Below are 22,677 nucleotides of genomic sequence, written 5' to 3'. Positions count from 1 at the left end.
TTTTGAATCAGGAGTAATATAGCCTAAAGAAAAAAAGTATGAAAAAAGGAACTGTGTACTAGGAATCACTCTTTAACACTTTGATATTTGAAATAGTTATTGAAACATATTTTTCTATTTAATATACACCTATTAATATTAATAATTTTTTTATATAAAATTACTATCTATTGACTAGCATGATTAATATTGATTGGTGACCTGTTACTCCTATCGTATTGTAAACATTATTCCAAACTCCGTAGACTATTTATAATCATTGACAGAGAAATAGAATAATTAGTTTAAGAATCATCAATATTTTGTATTTTCAATTAAAGAAAATTATTGTAGTTTGTAATTTTAATTTTGTTCCAACAGGTATTAGTCATATTAAAAAAGTAATTTAAGTAAAAATAATTTTTTACTTACATATGTTAATTGTGTTTGATGTTATTTTTAAAATATATAGAATGTGATGTTAAATTTTTATAAATAATAATAAATAATTCAATTAATATTTTTAAATGAAACAAAATTGTGAAAGTATTTTTAATAACTATACAATATTGTAAGCATGACAAAAATAAGCACTGTGCATAAATATTACGGAAAGCCTTTAAAAAAATTGTTTTATTAAATATATTGTATTATTTAATACAAAATAAACACCTAGTGTATATTTTCTTATGATATAAAATGTGGATGGATGACTTAATTGTATTCATGTAAATTGTTTTAAATTAGTTTAAAAATTTGTTTTTAATTAGCGTTATTATTTACATATAATTATAGATCTAATTATTTGTAAATACAATTGTAAAATTGACTATGTCAACTGTTTAATACAAAACAAATGTAACTGTAGATTATAATATATTCAATATTATTTGTTAAACTAATTTAAATAAGTGATTTACAGAAATTGAGTTTTGAACATTCGTCCACCTCGGTTCAAGAATGCGATGTGTGATTACTCTAAATTTAAATTCGTTAAAAAATGGTTCAGCATGGAGTTTGATTTACCCAATATTGGTCAATGATTTCTTATATGAAACTATTACATAACTTTCCAATTATTCGAAGTTTTATCCAAAATCGTAGAGCATTTTGACATTAATACTAACTCAATGAAATATTTTATATAACTACAAGAAAAAAGTTTACATTTTAGTAAAATGAATAGTTCCATGACTGCATTTAAAATGTAAAACATCATAAATTTAATTATAAATTATTGACTTTTTATCACATTTATTTTTTACTAAGTTACAAAGATCATATCTATGCACAATATATAGATTTATATTTAAATGCAATGTGCATGTATTTATAATGAAAATAATCCTCTAAGTTTTATATCAAATATAATACTCGTATGTTGTTCTATAAGTTGATTATTTGTTGAAAATATACATACAAAAAAATTAAAAACCTTTTTGATTAAAATTTGAATGAGTCAAATGAGTTAATATTAATATTCAAGGCTTGATTATTTATTTAAGTACACGTAATTAATGAATCTAAATACCCCTATAAAATAATTATTTATAAATTATCATCTCTAAATAATTAATGCAGTATGTTGATATATAATATTCTAATGTTTTAATTTTACCAAATAACTGTAATTTTCGGCTACTCTGATGCTTTACAGACAAAATAGAGTAGTTGATTCTGTAACTAAATTCGCTATTACCGAAGATCTTCAAGAAATTATTTATTAAACTTAGTTTTATACAAACAATATAATTAAAAAAAAAAAAACTCTGAGATTAAGAAAATTATGGAAGAGTATGTAATTTATAGTGTTAGAAATGTTCAAATTTATCTATGCCTGGTGCATAAATCTAATTAAATTGTTAGAATATACCCATTTCACAAATAATTGATGATTATAATTTTGTTTTTTTTTAATATAAATGATTGTTTAAATGAAATAATTTTTACAAGTAAATTAAGTTTACAAATATCTTAAGTTCTGAAATCTACATAAATTGTAGATACTTGCTAGAGATCAACACAGGCCGGGCTAGCCCGACTCGGTCCGTACGCGGCCCGACCCACACCGGGCTTAGTCCGGGCTGGGTCATAATTTAAATATTACGGGTTGGTTATAGATGGGATCGTAATATTATTCATTGGGCCGGGTCGGTCAAACCAAAACTAATTAATTTAATTTGTAGCATTATGTATTCTATATCTATAAATAATTTTATTTTTAAATTTTAATAAAATTTAGCATTTTTTTTTTTGTAATATATTTATTGTCTTTATGAAATGTTTTTGTCTGCCAAGTCAATACTGAAAGGAAATACAGTTGATGTATATTTTTATTTACAAACGGGCATGATTGAGTTGGACTTTGAAAAAAAAATTACAAACAGGCCTGGTTGGACTAGACTTAAAAAAAATAAAATATGGACCGGGCCTGGACGACGACAATTTATAAGTTAAAGTTTTGGGCCGGATCAGGTCGAAAAAAAACGGCCCGTGCTGATCTCTAATACTTGCACAGACCTTCTGATTCAAGTGTCTATACCTACGGACTATGAATAAATACATAAAAATAAATAAATATATACGATACTTTACATCGGGAAAAAACAGAAAAAAATTACTTTATCAAATTTTATCTATGTTGAAGAGTTTTAAATCCATTATATGCATACATAGTATATATTAAATAAATATATATTTATACTTAGATAAATAGTTATATTATAACACATGAGTAAGTGATCCTTTTAAAAATAAGTCCAATATGACATACTTCCTTTGAAATAAATTGTAATTTTATTAATATAATTATTGCTGTTATTTATTTTTATATTTTCAAAAAAAATGTTTAAATTTTTATTAAATGTAAAAGTCTTAAGTAATGTTACAAAAATCGTATACAAATAACAATGTTTAAAACATTAATAATAAATCACAATAATCAAAATATTTATGAAGTTTTTTTTTTTCTTATAGATATATATTTTTTATTCCTAATGTTCATCAATGATACATAGGTTGGAAACATATTTTTCCAAAAATTTACAAAACATAAGATTTTCTAGATTATTTAATGGAATATAACACGACAATATTGTACGAGTTAAAATTGAAAAATATTCCGACCTGTTTGGTGTGTCTGTAATAAAACTTTATGTAGTTTTTTTTCTTCTATTTCTTTTTGTAATAAAAACCGTTTTACTCCAAATACATTTTTAACTCTTGATAAATGTTGTTATATAGAAACCCGTTTTTCAGTAGAAACTTTTATGTTGTATATCTTACACAATAATATTATTCCGTTGGTGGAAAAAATATTTTGGTCTAACTCTTGTACGCAAAACACGCAATCGACTCACCGTTGAACATTTTACTTTCGGCATTTTATATGAAATAATTGAAACTAAATGCACGCTTGTTACAACTTACGATCTAAAAAATTGTAATGAACGTTTTCGTCAATTGTCAGTATTGATTTTATTGCTCTGACAAATTATTAAACACATACATATAAAGGAATATATTATAGCGATTTTAAATATACTTTACCACGCCGCCAATCGCAAACTCGTTATATACATTTTTATAATACAATTGTATTGCCCAATACCATTATCTATGATACAAGATATATATCAAAGATACCTACTTTATAATTTGTTATACAAATATATATATATATATATAAACATATATAAAAATCGCATTAGCATGTAAAATCTTAAAATTAAATTTCAAGTTTGAATTTTGGATTCAAAAATACCAATAATGCCTTAAAAATATTATAATGCCCTAAAAAATGAAATAAATGAGGTTCAAATCAAAAAATTATCAAAAAATGCGAAATAAATTTTCTTATTCTCATTCGAAAGTACATGTTACAGATTTGTGACTAGACAAGTATTGTATAGCAACCTCTGGAAAAAATTGAAAGCATATTGAAATCCCTGTCCTAATTTTAGTTAAACTGACAATTTAATTCCTGTGTATAAAATATATTGTGTTTCATTATACACCCACCAAAAAGCAAAGAGACAAGAGCAAAAAGATTATTTTTAGGAGTAATGCCAATTAATTTATTTAACGAAACATTAATCGAAAATAAATGACTTGTACGTCAATAGTATGCTAAAAAATAAATTTTTGGGAAATAAATTTCATAAAAAAATGCATTTGGGTCCAAATTCGAAAAACAATATATTTATTTTTATTTTGTTATACTTAAGGTAGAAGTCATCCAATTTCTTTCGGGTATTAAAAATTGTAATTATATAATAAACAATGTTTTTTGTTTGTTACATTAAAAAAGTAAGAAGTTACTTTACTTTTTAGTGATTATTATATTTATAAAATTATATTTTATATTACTCAAAACTGTAATTAAATTACTTTTTTTTAAAAAATAAAAGTAGCTACGTTACTTTCTAGTTACAATTGAAAAAAAATTGTATACATACATTTATTAGTAAAATCTTTTATCTATATATATTATAATATGAAATAAATATATTTTTGTTAAAATATTTTTTAGATTGTAGATACCTATTTGTAACATGTTGTCATAAAAATTGCATAAATAAAATAATTTTCATTACATTTTCGTTGCATAGTAAAAATTGTTATGAAATTACGTAACACATTACTATTAAAGTAATGGTGTTACTTTCCATTTCGTTACTGCCCAACTCTGATAATGAGTATTTGAAATAAAAAAAATTATACTAAATAAAATTTACTTAATGTTTCTAATAACAACTTGGATTAGTTTACGCTATTGCTTGCAAATAAAATACATTTTAATCAGAACTATAATATACTATTATATTATTATATGTTTTAATTTTTAATTTAGGTCATTGGTTCAAAGTCTTGATGAACCAACTCAAATGGGATATGTACCAAACAACATTCTCAAAAAAATTAATGCTCCTGCTAAAGCGACTGCAGTAATTCCCGCAGCAGGACAAACTTTATCCAAAAAGGATGCAAAATTTAACAGAGAGTAAGATTAATAATTTTGTGAAATATTTAAACTAACGATGAGCAATATTGAATTCAATTTCTTGATGTCTTCATCCTCGATAATAATGTTTAGTATCGTGTACCTAAAGTAGGTTACACTATAAATGTTCAAATCTTAGCTGAAAATTCAAAATTCAAATTTCTGAATATCGTTAACTGCATGTGTCTATAAACTGCATAAATTGTATTAAAATATTCTGAAACTACGATGTGTCATTATCAAAATAACTAATATCTTTTAATGGAAATTTGTTGAAATATTCGATTTTATCAATATTTTATTTTATAAGGCTTATAAAATTTTCTTCCCAGTCGATTTTTTTTGGATACAAAGAAAATCTTATAAAAATTTTTATTTACTATTGTTTAAAAAAATTGAAAGTAAATTTCCTCATTTTTATTTTTACTATCTAAATTTAGTATTAAAAATCGGAGCTTTTTTTTAAATAAACTGGATTTTTTTAACAATTAGTAACAGGTACAAAGACGTTTTTATTAAAATTTCAGGACATTTGGCAAATTTATTTTATTGAATTTTTTGAAAAAAATATAAGAAAACTTAAAAATGTCTATACTTTAAGAATAGCTCAAAAAATATCTAGGTATTTTAAATCACGTAATTTATAGCGAATCGCTATTCTTGGTGTAAACGGTTATCTATTCACCAATTTATGGTGAATTATTATTCTTTAATATTTTATATTAAAGTTATTATTTATTATTATTATTTTTTAAGTTTCAATAAAAAAAAAAAATTTTATTTTATCAAAAATCAGTAGATCGTAAATATTGCCATTTTTATAACTGTTTTTCAGTTTTTTTGATATTATTAAGAACATTTTTGAAAATTCATAAAATTTAGAAAGTTTTAATTATATCATTTAATACAATGTATTTTTTATTATTAGTTAGATAGTGTTTATCTTAATATTTATTTTTCCATATTGCCTGATTCTCTATAGAACACAAAACAATTTTAATAAAGAATTTTAGAAATTAAGTTATTGAACCACAAAAAATAAAGATTAGTTGTAAACTAGGTGAAATAAATAAAATTTTTGATGGATAATATAAACAATATACAAATATTGAAATATTTTTTATTAATAATCATTTTAATCCTACATCTATAATATAATTCATTTTTATATAGTGTTGTACTTGGTGAGTTAGTAGAAACTGAAGAGGAATTCGGACAAGATATCCAAGAAGTAGTTGAAAGATATTTAAATCCGTTAGAGTTCAATGATGCACCTAGAATAGTGAGAGACAATAAATATCTCATTTTCAATAATTTAAAACAAATATCACAATTTCATAACACGTAAGTTTTTCTATTTAATTTTTACCTAACAATTATCCAAAAAATATACATTTGAGAGTGTTTTGTTTTAATATATTTTTTTCAGAGTTCTCATTGCTGGATTGAAGTATGCAGCTAGTGAACCAAAAACGATGGGACGAACATTTCTTCGTTTAGTAAGTATATTTTAAATTAATATAACTTAACCAAAATTTTTTAATTTAAATTATCACATACTATATGTTTAATACATTTTAACCTAAAAAAAATTATGACAAATATTATATAATGATGTTATATCTTGATTGATATATACAGTATTTATTTCAGACCTTCTATACTGGGAGATATCGTAAATTTCCAAGAGGGTATGTTTTAGAAGTAAATAATTAAGGGAAGTAAAAGTATCGTTTTAAGCTCATTTTATTGGTATTAAATAGATACCTACCTATACGTTGATTCATAAAAATCTTAAAAAAATCTTTAAAAAATATTAAACTAAATATTAATTTTATTTTTTATCAACCTTGACACACAAATAACCCACGATTGTACAATAACTGGCTTCACGTATTTTCACATCACAATTATATTTAGTTTACGTAATAATGTCATACATTGTCGGGAGGGGAATACATTTTTCCCCAAGAGGTATTGCCCTCCCTCGGTCACCCCACTGAATAAACACTGGAATTATGTTAATATTTAACCATTGACTTGACAAAAAACTTACGTTATAATAAAAGTTGTTATTTTTCATTGCTGATTTTTATTAGAAATAAGTTATGTTATAATAATAAACATAATAACTTATGTTTATCCATAATAATAAAGAAGAGTATTAGAATATTAATACTAATTAGTAGTAAAATATACCATGTAATTTATATAAAACATTTTAGAAACCTTACATATTTCCTAAAATAAAACAGAATGAAAATATATCGAGCTCGTATTACTTTTAAAATTATTCAACTTTAACGTCTAACAAATATTGGCTTATTGAAAAATCAATCTTAATTAATTAAAAAAAAAAAAAAAAATTAAAATATATAACAAGTAATAATGATTTTTAAGTACTAATTTAATTAATAATGGTTATTCAATTTTAGTATTTCTATACATTGTATTGACACTTCAGTTAGAATGGGACATAAATTATTTTCATATAGATATAATATAATTAATATTAAAATAAATTCAATAATAATAAATTGAAAAGATAATTGAACTACAGTATCAAATAACTAGTTTTTTATTTATTTTGATAAAAAAATGCCTTTTTAAATGTATTGCTCATATCCAGTGGCGTAATTAGAAATTTTCTTGGATGAGGGGATTACATTTTTCTAGTAAAAATCTGTACAATTTATATCACTTCCAAAAAATGTAAAGTCAATAATAACACAATTATTTATAATTTTATAGTTAGCTCAATAATAAATTATATATTTGACTATTATTAATAAAGTCATACATAGAAATGTATACAATTAAATCCAAATGAAAACTTGATCTATAAAATAAATGAAATATATATTTGGTTAGTTCCAAAAAAATATTACATTTTAAATTAACGTGTAAAATGATTTTTACCTAAACAACATGGACTAAAATTATACTTTAAAAAAATTATAAATTCTGAGTTGAATGATTTTTAAAAGTAATGAACCGTCTATAGCAAAAGAATCTTTCTAACATGTATCATGATATACACTTTAAAACATCTACTACAAACTCAAAAAGTTTAATAAAATCATGAATTGATTACCTGATCATACTGATCGTACCTTTGTATTCAGTACGTTATGTATATTCGTTTAAATTTCTTAAATTTTGAACAAATACTACTATTTTTAATAGATAACAGAAACACAGCATTTTGTTTAGGAGTATAAAAATAAATGTGTAATTTTTCAATGATTCCTAAACCGTTTTTAACTGAGTTTATGATGATAGTAGTTGAATTTGCTAAATTAAGGGAATGGGCTGCACAATGAACGTATAATTCTTTGAGATACTTGTATCTAATATATGCTTGTACACCCTGGAATTTACCAAACATGTTACTTGATAGGTTTTTTTTTTTATATACTATATTGGTACAGATTATATATTATACAATTATAAATATATATATTATATAGATTAATACGTATAAACTAAACTATTTTTAATACCGATTTTATGCTAAAATCTAACAATCAAACCAACTTCACTTAATATACTGTAACCCACCATTTTTTCAAACATGCTTTATACTATTGCACTAAATTATATGTAAGTAATGTTTTTATAAACGATTGATTGGTCACCTTAAATGCTTTTTTAATAATAAAGAAATCAAAAAATTTAAATTTTTTGCTAAATATCAAAACCAATATGAATACAAAATACAAAAATTAATAGGTATTATATCTTACTGAAGTTACATATTATTCTTCACATATTTAATTTTTTAGTGTTTTAAGTTTGCCTACACATTACTCCTTTATAAATTTAACAAATTGACAAATATGGCGTTTAAAATTAGTGAAATCCAGTGTTATTAGGTTTTTAGGTATGATTCTATGCACCTGGATACACTAGATGCATATAACTTATAAAAATTGTTTTTATCTTAGTTTAAGTAAATAAGTATATCAAATGAAATCAAATTCCAAATTAAAACTTTTAAGATATTTTTGGAGGAATATAGCTTTAATATTTTTTTATTAATTATTAATTCATTATTATTTAAGTGATGAATAATTATAATCATAAATATATGATTAATAATAATATTATAATAAATATAATTTAGTCGTGTAACTAAGAAAAAATACTATTGAATATTGAATAATGATGGATTGCCTTTTTTAGGAAAGAGATTTCGATAAGCATGTAGATTATTGTCAGACGGAACCTGATGCACAAGATTTTTTAGAACGTAACTATTCAGTACGTGAATATTTTGACGTAAGTGAAATATATATATATTGTAATTATTTGTGAGTAATATATTTTTGATTCATTGAATACTAATGTACTTACTATAATCAACCACATTATTTTTAAAATATATTATTATTGTTATATTATATTTGAATTTCAATTGTTGTTTTAATATGGCAATATTATTTTAATGTAAATTAGCAATTATGCATGTAGTAATTTTTTATGAAAACATTTATATTTTAGTTATAAAATAAGGATCATTATTAGTATTAATAATGTATTTTAATCTATTATTTTTTTATAATGTAAATTTAAATCGATAATAAAAAAAAAGTATAATTTAACCGAACTATAAATATTAGGTTTATTCAATCAAATAAAAAACTAATCATTGAATTTATAAAAGTTTTTCGTTTTAATGGTAAAATATCTTAAACATTTCCTTAAATAAATAACAATTTGAATTTATGCGTTCTTAAGATAGTATTTAAAACATAATATGTCTTTCTATAAAATGTTATGTAATTAAATATAACATTTATAAATAACATTTAATTTCGGAAAATGCGTTATCGTTAACCCGGTAATCATATACGAGTATACCTGTACAATTATGAGTATAGGCGATTCCGGTTAGATTTGTATATTGGTTGGTGAGTTACAGACGTTAAAGTTGCTTGATTAATTCTAAACCTATTACTAATCTTCAAACTCAAACCACTTGCTTAATGATAAATAAGGATATGAAAAATCTATTTTCAAATGTGAGTGCTCATAGCTCACAGAAAAATTTTTGATTATACGAGTATATCGTGCATAAATGGAGAAATTTTAAATGTTTAATTAGAGTAAAATAGCTATTACATGTGTTTAATATATTTTATAAAATTATAAAATAAACATAAATTATTGATAAGAATACCCATAGTTAAAACCTTACATCATAATCCAAATTTTAAATACTTATAAAAAAGTAATTTTTCTCAACTGATTTTTGAGATTTTAAAGTTATAATTGGAATAAAATATATGAGCATTAATTTTAAATGTTTAATTCTTGGTAATAACAATGTTCAATTTTAAATTTAATTATAAGCTTAATTTTTTAATATTTATATTTCATACATAAGACAATGTTGCCGTTCACTGAACTTCAAATGCTTATAAAAATAATTGTTTTTATTTTAATTAAAAAAGCTCAATCAACAAAAGTTAATTTATATTTTCTATTTATTAAATTGAATTTATTAGTTCTATAAAGAAATTAACATATATTTTATTATAATGTGTTATAATTCATATATGATCCACACTGTTGATACTCTACTATTTATATTTATCATGTCTATATTTAAAATATTAATTTAGAAATATATAGTTATCTTCAAATTATTTAATTAACTTATAAAATATAAAATATGTATACCTACTTACTTAAAATAATTTAAGGAGCCCGATGGACACAAAAATAAAGATAAATATACTAAAATCTATGATAATATCACTTAATTAATAATAACTTTAATAATAGATTTTCCATTAATAGTCATATTGTTTCTCTAACTACATTCTAAATAATTTAATTCGTATTAATAATATAAATAGTTATGTTTAAACCAAAATTATAGCATTATTTAACTTTTTTGCAATTGTAACAGTTCATTGCTAATATATTTAACAGATGTTCTGCCTATGAATATTCACCAGTCTTATCCTCGATTATTTAAAATATAATTTAATTTATAAATAAATTATAGTCTTTACATTTTTCTTTATCCAATACTGATGAAAATAAATCGTAACCATCGTAAGTTGCCTATTGTTAAAATTTGATATTTTACATATAATGCTAGTAATTTTTCTGAAGTAGGCTATTATTATATTCTACGATTACTATTATATAATATCAAGGTCGTTAACATGGTGGGTGGGGGGTTTAGGATCGTGTACTCCCAAAATGTTTTCTTAAAATAAAACTGAATGATTAACTAAATGCTATTATATTTTAAATTTGAAAATTTACTAGTTAAGAAAAATTTTTAACCTAATTAATTAAACTAAATCAACACTCAAACCTTCAAATCTTTTTCTTGCTTTGTGTATTGCTAATTTCAATATTCAATAACAAATTTAGCTAATACATACTAATATACTATAATTCACCTAAAATAAATTTATGAGGCAGATATCAATTAAATAAAAGTATTATTTCTATAATAGATTAATTTAATGTTATAGTATATACCAGGGGTGAGCAACTGGCGACCCGCGGTCCGCATTCGGCCCTCAAGCCTTTTTTTATCTATTCTATATTTTCATATTTTTAATGATCTTTTTTTTCTATGTTTTGGTCTGCTGGATTTTTATTTTCTAAAAATTAGCTCTCTAGTAACTTTCAGTTGCCCATCCCTGATATATACCAGCGATACTCACCCTATGGCACACGGGAGGTAGTGGCCCTCCAACGATTTATATGTGGCCCAAACAGAACTCATTAAATTGATAGTAAAATATAAAATTCAAAACTTATATTATAAATATAAAATAGTTATAATAAAACAATCAAAGTGTGTCGCAAATTCAAAAATGAAATATGCAAAGAATGTGTACAGAAAGCGGCTTACTGATTCACATCTTGACGATTTGCATGTAGCAATTAAAAACCAAATATATCCAAAATAGTGAACAAACGATCTCAATATAAAAATTTACACTAATTTAAATTAAATATTTAATTTAATTTTTTTATAATAAATTTTCAAATTTTATATAATATACACAATATATAAATTTATTTTTAGTTTTTTTTTTTAATTTCCGTTCCGTTCATTACGACTTGCGGCCTGTAAAATATTTTAAAATATTTTATGAGGCCCAAATAAAAAAAAGGTTGAGTGTGGCTGGTGTATACTGTTTAATAGAAAAGTAACAGTATTGGCTGGTAGCCATTTGCAACATCCTTTGCTGGAAGAGTATTTCTTAACATTTTTATAGTGCAAAATAACCACATTAACCAACTTATTGACAAAAATATTTAAAAATTCTAACAAATAGAGTTTAGTTAGAACATAAAACTCTAATGTCACTATATTATTAAATATTTAATAATTTTAATTCAATGAAAATAAGAACTTATCACTTATTCTTTAAATTAGTAATATAATAATTCACAATTATTTAACAGTTCACGATCTATTCTTATAAAGACTAATAAAAGCTATCGAAATATATAAATAATTTTATAAAAATTATTACATATTACAAATAATATTTTTTTATGTCTGGGATCATATGTTTGAACAAAAAAATTTGATTGTAATTTATATTGAATTTAATTTATATTATTTGTAATACTTAATAATATTAAATAATATTTTGTTATTATTTTAAGAGTATAAAAAAGTTTTATTTTATTTTTATTTTTTTACATGAAATTACATATACGCTATATATTTATTATTTATTATATATATTTATTTTACTATTATCATTTATACTTATGTATAATAATAATTATGTTTGACATGTTTTTAATTTTAGTAAAAATTAAATAATTTTGGTGATACGTATATAAAATACACCTGCATATAAAATTAAAATTATATCTATTGATAACCTAAGATTTTTCGGAGATTTCCAAGGATTTTAAGGCTCTATGAAAGAACTGATTAATTAATAATTATTTAACTAATTATTTTTCACAATTTAATTTTATATTAGTAGTATCAATAAATTTTTTGTAGTTTTTTTTTAACACCTGTCTATGTTTTAAAAGTTACGTTTGTATTTTATTTGATTTTTCACTAAGTATGGACCCAAAAAAACCTCAATTTAGTATTCACAGCCAAGCGTAATTTGATTTCGTTATAAAATTATGAAATGTGTATCTGACATAAAATCAATTCCTTAAATACGAATTCAGGGGGTAGGGTTGATCTCCCCTTCCCGCCCCCATGTATAAATCAGATTCTTACTTTGTTATGGGTTTAATGCGTTTTCCTCGTGCAACTATTCCACTATCACACGATGACAATAGCACGATTGTGGATAACACAGAATAAGTCTATAGTAGATAAGTAACTTATCTACAACCACAAATTAACGTATAAGAATACTTATATAAGGTTTATATATATATCTTCATTTGTAGTTTTAAGGTTTCTTATCATCGGTTGTTGGATATATATTAATTCGTATCTACAATCAAGGTGTATTGATAAATTATACATCTTCAATACGTCTTGTGTATAATCATGATTTCAGATTACAACCATGGACAATATACATCAGTTATCAGATTTTAATATAGAACATTATGATGGGAATCACGAATATTTTTTTATTAGTCGGCACTTATGCTTTTTAAAAAAAAAAATAAAACATTGAACTTAAGCATCGATATATATATCCATGTATCGATCTAAAACATAGATGTTTTTGCAAAATTCTAGTTTACATAGATATTAGTAATAGTACCAATTATAGAACATTAGATTTACCAAAAAACGTGAACACAACACTAAAAGAAAAAAATGTTCTTTGTAAACGCATGAAATCATATGTACCACTAAGAAATAAAATTCCTAATTAATAATGTAAACGATCCATACTACATAGTAAATAACTTGTAAAAAAAATTTGGCTACTTCCTAACTTTCGTTATTTATCAATGTGATGTGTTACCATATTATACCATGGGTGCTTAAAATATTTTTAAAAATTATTTTGAATATGAGTACAACTTATTGTTTCTAGTATTATACTCAAATTTAAATTTAAATATTTAATTCAACTTATTTAAAGATAGTGTATTTTTGAGATTGTTCCAAGAAAACGGTATAATTAACAGTAATTTAATTATTAAAAACTTATTCATAAATAATAAACTGAATAATTCAAATATTTTGTAATATTATATTAAACTAACTTAACTCGCAAATTTAGTAAACATATTAGCTATTGAATACAATTACTAATTATGCATTACCTATAATGTACTATTAGTAATTTTAATCGATTTGTTTTAATGAAGACTTTTAAAATTGAATTTAGAATTTCAAAAATTTATTCACAAAATGTTTGGTTATAAAAAAAATGAAGTAAAATGATAGCTATATGAAGTAACTATAAATACACCATTCGATGATAATTTTATGTTTACTAATGATAATCACCACTATTTTGGCAGACTCAATATCGGTGGTGGTACACATTATATAAATGTACTTATTAAGATTTATATTAATGCAATAATATCATTGTTCAGATATTGATATACTAAGAATATAAGAATAAAGGTTTATAATATATTTAAAAATACTTAGATATAAAATATAGTATAAAATATTAAAAATACAAATGTTTATTTTTTTATGTCTAAGAATATTCTAATTATACATAGTTTTAGGTACTATTGTTATATAATTAAAATATAAATTATTTCTGTTAAGTGAAAAATGTAAAACGATTTATATTATATAATTTTATGTTTATTACACCAATTAAGAAAATTAATAGAACACAAGGGAACTAGTATGCGATTATTTATTTTTAAATCATGCTATATATATGAACACGATTATAACGGAAGAGCTGCGAAGTCTACTTTTATTTATACATGCAACGCTCACACTTGTTGTGACGATTTCCTGAAAATTCATCAGCAGTATATTTTTACACTGTCTGTTGTCAGGTTGAATTCGGTCACCAGTAAAAAAAAAAGTTATCTGTAATATTAAATATTCAAAATTTGTTTAAATTTCAGGATGAAAGATTAAAATTTGCTGATGATAAATCACTTTCAGAACATTTAAAATTACCTATACAAAGAATAAATGATTATCAACTACTACTTAAGGTTAGTCATGAATAACTATGTATTTCAACAATTATAAAATGATGAAAAAATGTGATAATTACATATACAGTCCCTTAATAACTGAATATTGACTTAGACTTTGGAAAACAGAAAATATGATGTTAAAAATATAGGTTAAATATCATTAATAATTTTAGTTGTGTTAAAAATTTATTTTATACATACATTTTTAATGGAATCAATATCAAACATAACCGAATAAAGTTAATTAAAATAACATTTGGGAACTCATTAATTTTTTTATTTTACTGTTGTTGTTTTTTTTTTTTTTTTTTGTACAAAATATAAACAATTTATTATTCTTTAAATCTTCGGAATTTTATTTCTAAATCTAAAAACTTTATTTGCTACTTCATAAGATTATATGTTTGTAAAAAATTCCCTATAAATCATTTCAATACTTATTAAATGCTTTTAACTGTAACGCCAACAAATTCTGAATTAAAATCGATTTTAACATTATTTTACATTTTACAATTTCAAATGATTTCTTTGTTCATTATTATATTTTTATAAAAAAAAAAAAATTAATTCATAAAAAGTAAAATTTGTTTTAAATAATTTTAAAACTAACTTTATTCCACATAAAATATTCGTTATTTTTATTCTATTAGGAACTAGTAAAGTATTCATTGCTTATTGGAGAAGATACCACCGACTTAGAAAGAGCTCTTGAGTTGATGCTATCGATACCACACCGATACACGGACAAAAAATTCTTAACTAATATCGAAGGATTTCATGGCACTATACATAAATTGGGCCGATTATTAAAACACGTAAGTGGTCCACGTCATAAAACATCAAATGTTTATAAATACCGACGAAGGTCAAATGTTGTTGAAGTCTGTCGTTTTTCTATCTATTTAACATGTGTTTTGTAAGATGTTTTATTCAGAATTGAAAAATCTATAGCTTGAAACTTTTAAATAAACTATTATTATCTAATTATTTATGTTTAATTATTTAAACCGTGTAGGGATGGTATTACGTACAAGACGCCGAAGATCCCAAAGGTCATCAACGATACTGCTTTTTATTCAAATCTAGAATACTTGTATGTAAAGTTCGCCGAATAACTGAAGATAAATCTGTATTTGTTCTAAAAGATATAATTCGGGTAATTTTTTCTAATACCTATAAAAAAGTATCAAATTTTTAGTATTATCAATTTCGGTTTATTTAGTTACCCGAAGTGACTGTGAAATCAGCACCAGATAACAAACGTGTATGGGTTCTTCATCATAATCAAGGAGAAGTTGGTAATTATCCTTTCACCTTTAGAGCTAATGAAGATGGAATTCGAGACCAATGGATAACGGAAATTGAAGAACATAAACAAGATTTACGTAAGTGCCTCAGTTTATGATTTCATGAAATATCGGGCTATATTTATCAGATAGAAAAAATAATTATTTATTTCTTTTGGGATATATTTTACATCTACAATTACTTTTCAACCAATTTTCTTATTTACTACCATTAACTATGTATACTTTCTTTTCCACTTTATTTCATTTATTACTAAATGTTTTTGTTGCTAATGAAATAGCAGTTATCCTAATGTTACATGTGATATAAAAGATATTAGATATTAGATTATTAGATTATTAGATTATTAGATTTATTATAATAATGAATGAATTTGATTTTATTTTTTTATATTCAGTTACAATTTTATTAACTTTGTTTATACCCAGTGGCGTAGTGAGAGTATGGCGAACTGTGCCTACGTGAATTGCAAAGGGGCGTCAAATTATGCGAAAGTCACATTTTTATTCTACAATCAAATCGAAATTTTTTCATTGTGCTCTTTGAAATACGTTGATGTTATCTATTTGTACACACTGCGTGTGAATTAAATGATGCAATTATGAAAATAGCGCAAGAACATTTAAATAAAAAATTTCATATAAAGAAATTATCGATAAATTTGCTAGTCATAAAGCGAGAATTGCAAATTTTCAAAATTTGAAATTAACAATGTAATAACTTATAAGTATAAATTGTATACTTAAAAATATTAGTAAAATTAAAAGTTAAAAAAATATCGTGGCATCAAATTTTAATTGTTTGAAAAACGTTATTTTCTAAGTTTGCCAGGGGCGCTAGTGAGTCTTCCAACGCCACTGTTAATACCTAGTAATTATTTTTTAATTCATAACCTGTTGTACTTTACAAATATAATAATATTCCAGACTAATATTTTATTAATTTTTTTCTATATTTAAACTATTTGTTTATTTATTTATAAATAATTAATCGTCACAAATATTTTCGCAATATTATACAAACGCACGAAAAGGAAAAATAATCATGTAGTAATAAAATATCCAAATAATCGTTTTTAATACTACTAATTGGTAAATTGTTAATAACTCTCATAAATTTTATATATATTTTAAACAATATTTTATAAAACGAGATTATTGGTTAAAAGGTGAAAAAGAAGATCTGCAAGACCAATATTGGGAGCAAGAATACATTTCTATAGCTGAAAAAACTACTCGTAAATCTTCTCAAACAGGTTTATAAAAATAACTATACTTGAGCTTTTATTGTGCTATTACGCCTTAACTGTTGATACTATAATCGACCAAAAAGCATACTTTATCAAAAAAATAAAATACGAATTGCTATTAGATTGCGCATTTATGTAGAAATAAATACATCTACATACATACCTATGCTTTAAGCTATTAATTGATTAATAATTCTTTTTTCATCGATAATTTTAATTTATAATTCATAATTTTATTTTAGTAACGAATATTGAACACAACAGTGACGACATTAAAGTTCAAAAACAAAAAGACGAAGATTTATTTGAACCACTTAAAGGAATTGAATTAGATATCTCTTCAGAAATTGAAGAAGGTTTGGATCCTATTGAAAGACGAGTTGCACCGAAACCACTGAAGCACGTTGAAGAACCAAAACGTCCACCACTTACACTTCCCCCTAAAGAACCAATATTTGAATGCACGTCACCTCCTGAACCCATTAAAAAGCTAGAACCTGAAGTCAAAGTTGAAGGTGAGTAAATAATTTAACTAATTACTCTACTCTAGTAAATAGGAATATAAAAGAATATTATTTTTTTAAATTTTCTTAGATAATAAGTTTAAAATGTTATAATATTAATATATTTTCTTTTTCAACAATTTTGAACTGTATAATTTTATTTTATATTAATATACTTGTTTTTATATTTTAAGGAAAATTAATAAAACATTCAAAAAATTAAATTTGAATTATAAATAATTGCTAGATTTTACCGTTTGAGTTTTACTGAAATCAAATGGTGAATAATTAAAATGTAGTCTGAAATTGTTTATCTTAATTTATTTTATACAATTCATTTTTACTCTAAATAACAATATGATCAATTTTAGAAAAATATGACCATTTTATTCTTATACAATTGTATAATTATAAACACAATTCCTTACAAATAGAATCAATACAATTTAATTACATTTTTTTACTATACCTATTATTATTTCACAGAAACCCCAGCGATTGAAATGCCAGTTCCACTACAAGAAGTTGTTATTGAAGAAGTAAAAGAAGTACCTATTCCAGATATACATCCTGTTCTTCCAGTAGAACCTCCTCCACCTGAAAGGTCTCCTTCTCCAGCTGATGAAGTAATTGAACCAGAACCATTAAAATACATCGAAGGGGTATCGAAACCATTCTTCCATGTCAACATTAAAGGAAACAGTCATGGAGGTTTGTAAGCAAATATTTAATTGTGTTAAATACGTTTTTAAATTTAAGTAATTTCTTATTAATTTAACTATTGATAAAATATGTCATTAAATAAAAAGGTAATATTGAAGAGTGTAAAGAATGGTGGGACAGTAAGGGTGAATTTAAATCAGGAAGATCAATGAATAATGAATCTTCTATTGCAGGTGATAAACACGTGAGAGTAATCCGAATTTAAATTTATTTTTAAATATGCTTATATTTTAACCCAGGCCAATGTAGATTGAAAAGCATAGTAAAATGTTTATATTGTTATATGATGTTTATCAAAAAATAATAATTGCTTTTTATAATTAATACTGAATCAAATATTTCATGAGTACTTTTACTTATATCTGTATTTTTACTAGTTGGAGAAAATACAGTTTTCGAATGTGAAATTGAAGGTGCTAAAAAAGTTACATGGTTGAAAAATAACATGCCTTTACCAAGTACTATTGCTGATCGATCTAGTATAATTGAAGATAAAGAGAAAAATTTGTATAAACTGCAATTGAATAAAGTAATTATGTCAGATTCAGGAACATATACTGTTAAAGCTGAAAATGATATTGGAGAATCTACAAGCACAGCTCTATTATTTGTTGAAAATCGTACGTAGTAAAATATTGTTTAATCATTTAAAAAACAACCATATAAACTTATGAACATTTAGTTTCAGCCTCTGAAAAAAAAGCTAGGGCTAAAGCAAACGCTCCAATATTTACTGTAAAACTCGCTGACACTGAGCTTTTAGAAAATACTCATGCTAGATTTATGATTGAAATAAAAGGAAACCCATCACCAAAATTGAGATTGTAAAACTACCTAATTATTTAAATTTACTCTTTTAATATGTAATAAATAATTTTATATTTATTTAGTTTTAAAGGGGATAGAGAAATAACAGATGAAGATTTAAGAGTACAAATATTAGAAGTTAATAAAGAACAAGGTCTTTATGAATTGATACTTCCCGATATAAAACCTGAGGATGCAGGCGAATATAGAGTGGTAGCCAGTAACAAATACTCAGAAGAATCGTGTTCTTGCGTTGTTACCGTCACTAGTATGCAATTATTTAATTTTAATATTTTAGCAAAAACTTTTTATAATTGTATATTTATTTTTAAGACGAAAAAGATTTATGGGCTGGTATGCAAACTGATATACCAGTTGATGGTACTCCTAAATTTACATGGTTGAAAAACGGAAAGCCATTTAATCCAGAAGAACGATTTAAAGTATTATTTAAGGATGATGAGGATTCATTAGCCTTAGTTTTCCAAAATGTTAAACCAGAAGATGCTGGATTATATACTTGTATTGCTTCAACTTGTCATGGAAAAATATCATGCAGTGCTGAACTAAGTGTTCAAGGTATAATTATACATTTAATTGAGTAGTACAATCGTGTAATTTTATTTAACTTTGATTATTTTTTAGGAGTTGTAAAAGATATACATTTGCCTTATGCTCCAAGAATAACAATTGAATCTAAAGAACTCGAAACTAAAATTCTAAGTACAGCAATTATTGAAGCTAAAGTAACTAGTGACCCGTCTCCAACTATTGTATGGTTCAAAAATGATGAAGAATTAATAGAAAATGAACGAATAAAAATCATGTTTGAAGATGACATTGCTGCTGTGGTAATAAAAAATGTTGAGGTCGAAGATGAAGGAGAGTACAAAATATATGCGAAAAATGATGAAGGATCAGCGACTGAAACAATTAACCTTTTAATAAAAGCCGCTCCGAGATTCAAAAAGAATCTAACTGATTTTGAAGGTGTTACAGGAAAAGATATTACATTAACAGTAGAAATAGAAGCGTCTCCAAAACCAATAGTTCAATGGTAAAATATTACATAGTAATGCTTTGTATATTCGATTAAAAATTTTATTTTATATTTTTAAAGGTATAAAGACAGCAAAGTTATTAAGAAGTCGAATAGATTTAAGTATGTCACTGATGAAGTATCAGGTATCTATACTTTAATTATTCAAGATTGTAAAATGGAAGATGTTGGATTATACTCTGTGGTAGCTTCAAATCAATTCAGCCAAATATCTGATGCTTGCCAAATTAATCTCCAAATGCCACCTCAATTTATCGGTGCTTTGGCTAAAGAGGTAGAAACCCTTGAAGGTGATTATGTATCTTTAAGCGTGAGAGTAGAAGGAGATCCACCACCCCAAGTGCAGTGGTAATAAACATAACCATATTTATTATATTATCTAAATAATTAAAATCATTATATAGTTGTTCAATTATTGTAGGTATTTTGAAGATAAACTTATAATCGCAGATAAAATTCATACAAAAATAAACGCTGTAGGAGATGTTCATACACTTTTAATTAGTAATCTTACAAGAGAGGATTCTGGCAAATATACATGTGAAATAAGAAATGAGTTTGGAAAAAACACAAGCGAAGGAAAATTATTTGTCAAATGTCCACCGATTTTTGAAACTCCTTTAACTGATGTAAAAGCAGTGGAAGGAGATACTAATGTAGAGTTTACAGTAAAACTTAATTCCTATCCTAAATCATCAGTTAAATGGTAAAATTAAGTGATATATATAGAAAATAAATGCTATTATATTTATTAATTTAATTAGGTTCCGAGAAGAAGAAGAAATAACAGAAACAACTACTGAATTCACATGTATCGAAGATGGAGATAATTTCAAACTTGTTATAAAAGAAGCTAAAACTAAATTATCTGGGTCATATAAATGTAGAGCAACAAACGAAATTGGAACTTATGATTCAGAAGCAACTCTTACTGTCATGTGTAAGACCAAACATAAATCTACTATTTTGGTTTAACAATTTTAATAATTGATATTTTGTAGCACATCCTAATTTCAAGAAAGGATTGAAGGACATGGAAGTAACTGAAGGAGGAATGCTTAAATTACAAGTTACCTGTTATGGGAGTCCTATACCTGAAATTAAATGGTTTAAGGATGGTAAAGAAGTACATAGTGATGCTCATATCAAAATATCAAAAGACAAAAAAAGAGTAGAAAATTTCAGTCTCACTGTTAATCTTGTAAAAGTAGAAGATGGCGGAGAGTATGAAGTTAGAGCCACAAATGAAATGGGAACAGCTGTTACTAAGAGTATTGTAAATATTCTAGGTAAGTCATAATGTACAGCATTAAATATAATATTTAAAACAAATATAAAATGTATTATATCTGTGAAATATTGATAACTAAGTAATTATGATAAAGCATGACTTCTAAACATGTTTGATTTTAAACTTGATTGACCCAACCCTATATGAGCTTATTATTATAAGTTTTATTTTTTATTTTAAATGTTATAATTTTGCATTTTGCATGACTTCAACTCACTTAGCAAAACAATCGGCTGATTACAACGATGATGATAATGAATCAGATAAAAATGTAAATGAGGATACCAAAGAAAATATAGATAAAAAGGAAAAAGGTTAGTTACCTAAATGTGTTGTGTAAATAAGAACTTTTATAATTATATAGTTATCTACATATAAATCTATGGGATTTAATAAAATAGTAGAATAGATGTATGGTATATATGCTAAAAGCTTAAGTTGCTAGTAATTTTAAAAATCAATGGCATACGTAAATGTTAAAAAAAAAGTAATTAAATTTATTAGTGTTATGGCCAATCAATATCAACAGTTCAGAAGGTACCCAAGAAAAATTAATAGAAATAAATGTGGCTGAAGATAGAAAAATGGGTATTTCATCAATAAAAAATATAGGTGGGTACGCAATTCATTTCAGGAATCAACTGAGAAAAATTT

General features: G+C 24.0%; 1 protein-coding gene across 8 annotated transcripts in view; it reads left to right on the top strand.

Annotated features, from left to right (window-relative positions):
* The window catches only part of LOC112692552 (obscurin), a 70,416-nt gene that overhangs the window by 21,918 nt on the left and 25,821 nt on the right, over window positions 1-22,677 (top strand). For 4 of the 8 annotated variants that reach the window (XM_025567249.1, XM_025567256.1, XM_025567252.1 and 1 more), the window contains 23 exons: window positions 4,832-4,981; window positions 6,155-6,325; window positions 6,411-6,480; window positions 9,167-9,262; window positions 15,005-15,097; window positions 15,733-15,897; window positions 16,098-16,238; window positions 16,305-16,467; window positions 17,559-17,645; window positions 17,882-18,154; window positions 18,629-18,853; window positions 18,952-19,038; window positions 19,243-19,485; window positions 19,548-19,689; window positions 19,756-19,940; window positions 20,006-20,251; window positions 20,318-20,729; window positions 20,793-21,080; window positions 21,154-21,438; window positions 21,497-21,672; window positions 21,734-22,021; window positions 22,245-22,337; window positions 22,528-22,635. In XM_025567249.1, the coding sequence (XP_025423034.1) occupies window positions 4,832-4,981; window positions 6,155-6,325; window positions 6,411-6,480; window positions 9,167-9,262; window positions 15,005-15,097; window positions 15,733-15,897; window positions 16,098-16,238; window positions 16,305-16,467; window positions 17,559-17,645; window positions 17,882-18,154; window positions 18,629-18,853; window positions 18,952-19,038; window positions 19,243-19,485; window positions 19,548-19,689; window positions 19,756-19,940; window positions 20,006-20,251; window positions 20,318-20,729; window positions 20,793-21,080; window positions 21,154-21,438; window positions 21,497-21,672; window positions 21,734-22,021; window positions 22,245-22,337; window positions 22,528-22,635 (4,187 nt within the window). The remainder of the gene's footprint in view (window positions 1-4,831; window positions 4,982-6,154; window positions 6,326-6,410; window positions 6,481-9,166; window positions 9,263-15,004; window positions 15,098-15,732; window positions 15,898-16,097; window positions 16,239-16,304; window positions 16,468-17,558; window positions 17,646-17,881; window positions 18,155-18,628; window positions 18,854-18,951; window positions 19,039-19,242; window positions 19,486-19,547; window positions 19,690-19,755; window positions 19,941-20,005; window positions 20,252-20,317; window positions 20,730-20,792; window positions 21,081-21,153; window positions 21,439-21,496; window positions 21,673-21,733; window positions 22,022-22,244; window positions 22,338-22,527; window positions 22,636-22,677) is intronic. The other 4 variants (XM_025567251.1, XM_025567250.1, XM_025567253.1 and 1 more) reach the window with 4 other exon arrangements.

The sequence above is a fragment of the Sipha flava genome, unplaced genomic scaffold, assembly GCF_003268045.1.
Source record: "Sipha flava isolate LNK unplaced genomic scaffold, YSA_version1 74_pilon_pilon, whole genome shotgun sequence".
NCBI classification, from domain to species: domain Eukaryota; kingdom Metazoa; phylum Arthropoda; class Insecta; order Hemiptera; family Aphididae; genus Sipha; species Sipha flava.
Note: the sequence above shows the minus strand (reverse complement) of the source record. Positions and strands in the feature narration are given on the sequence as shown.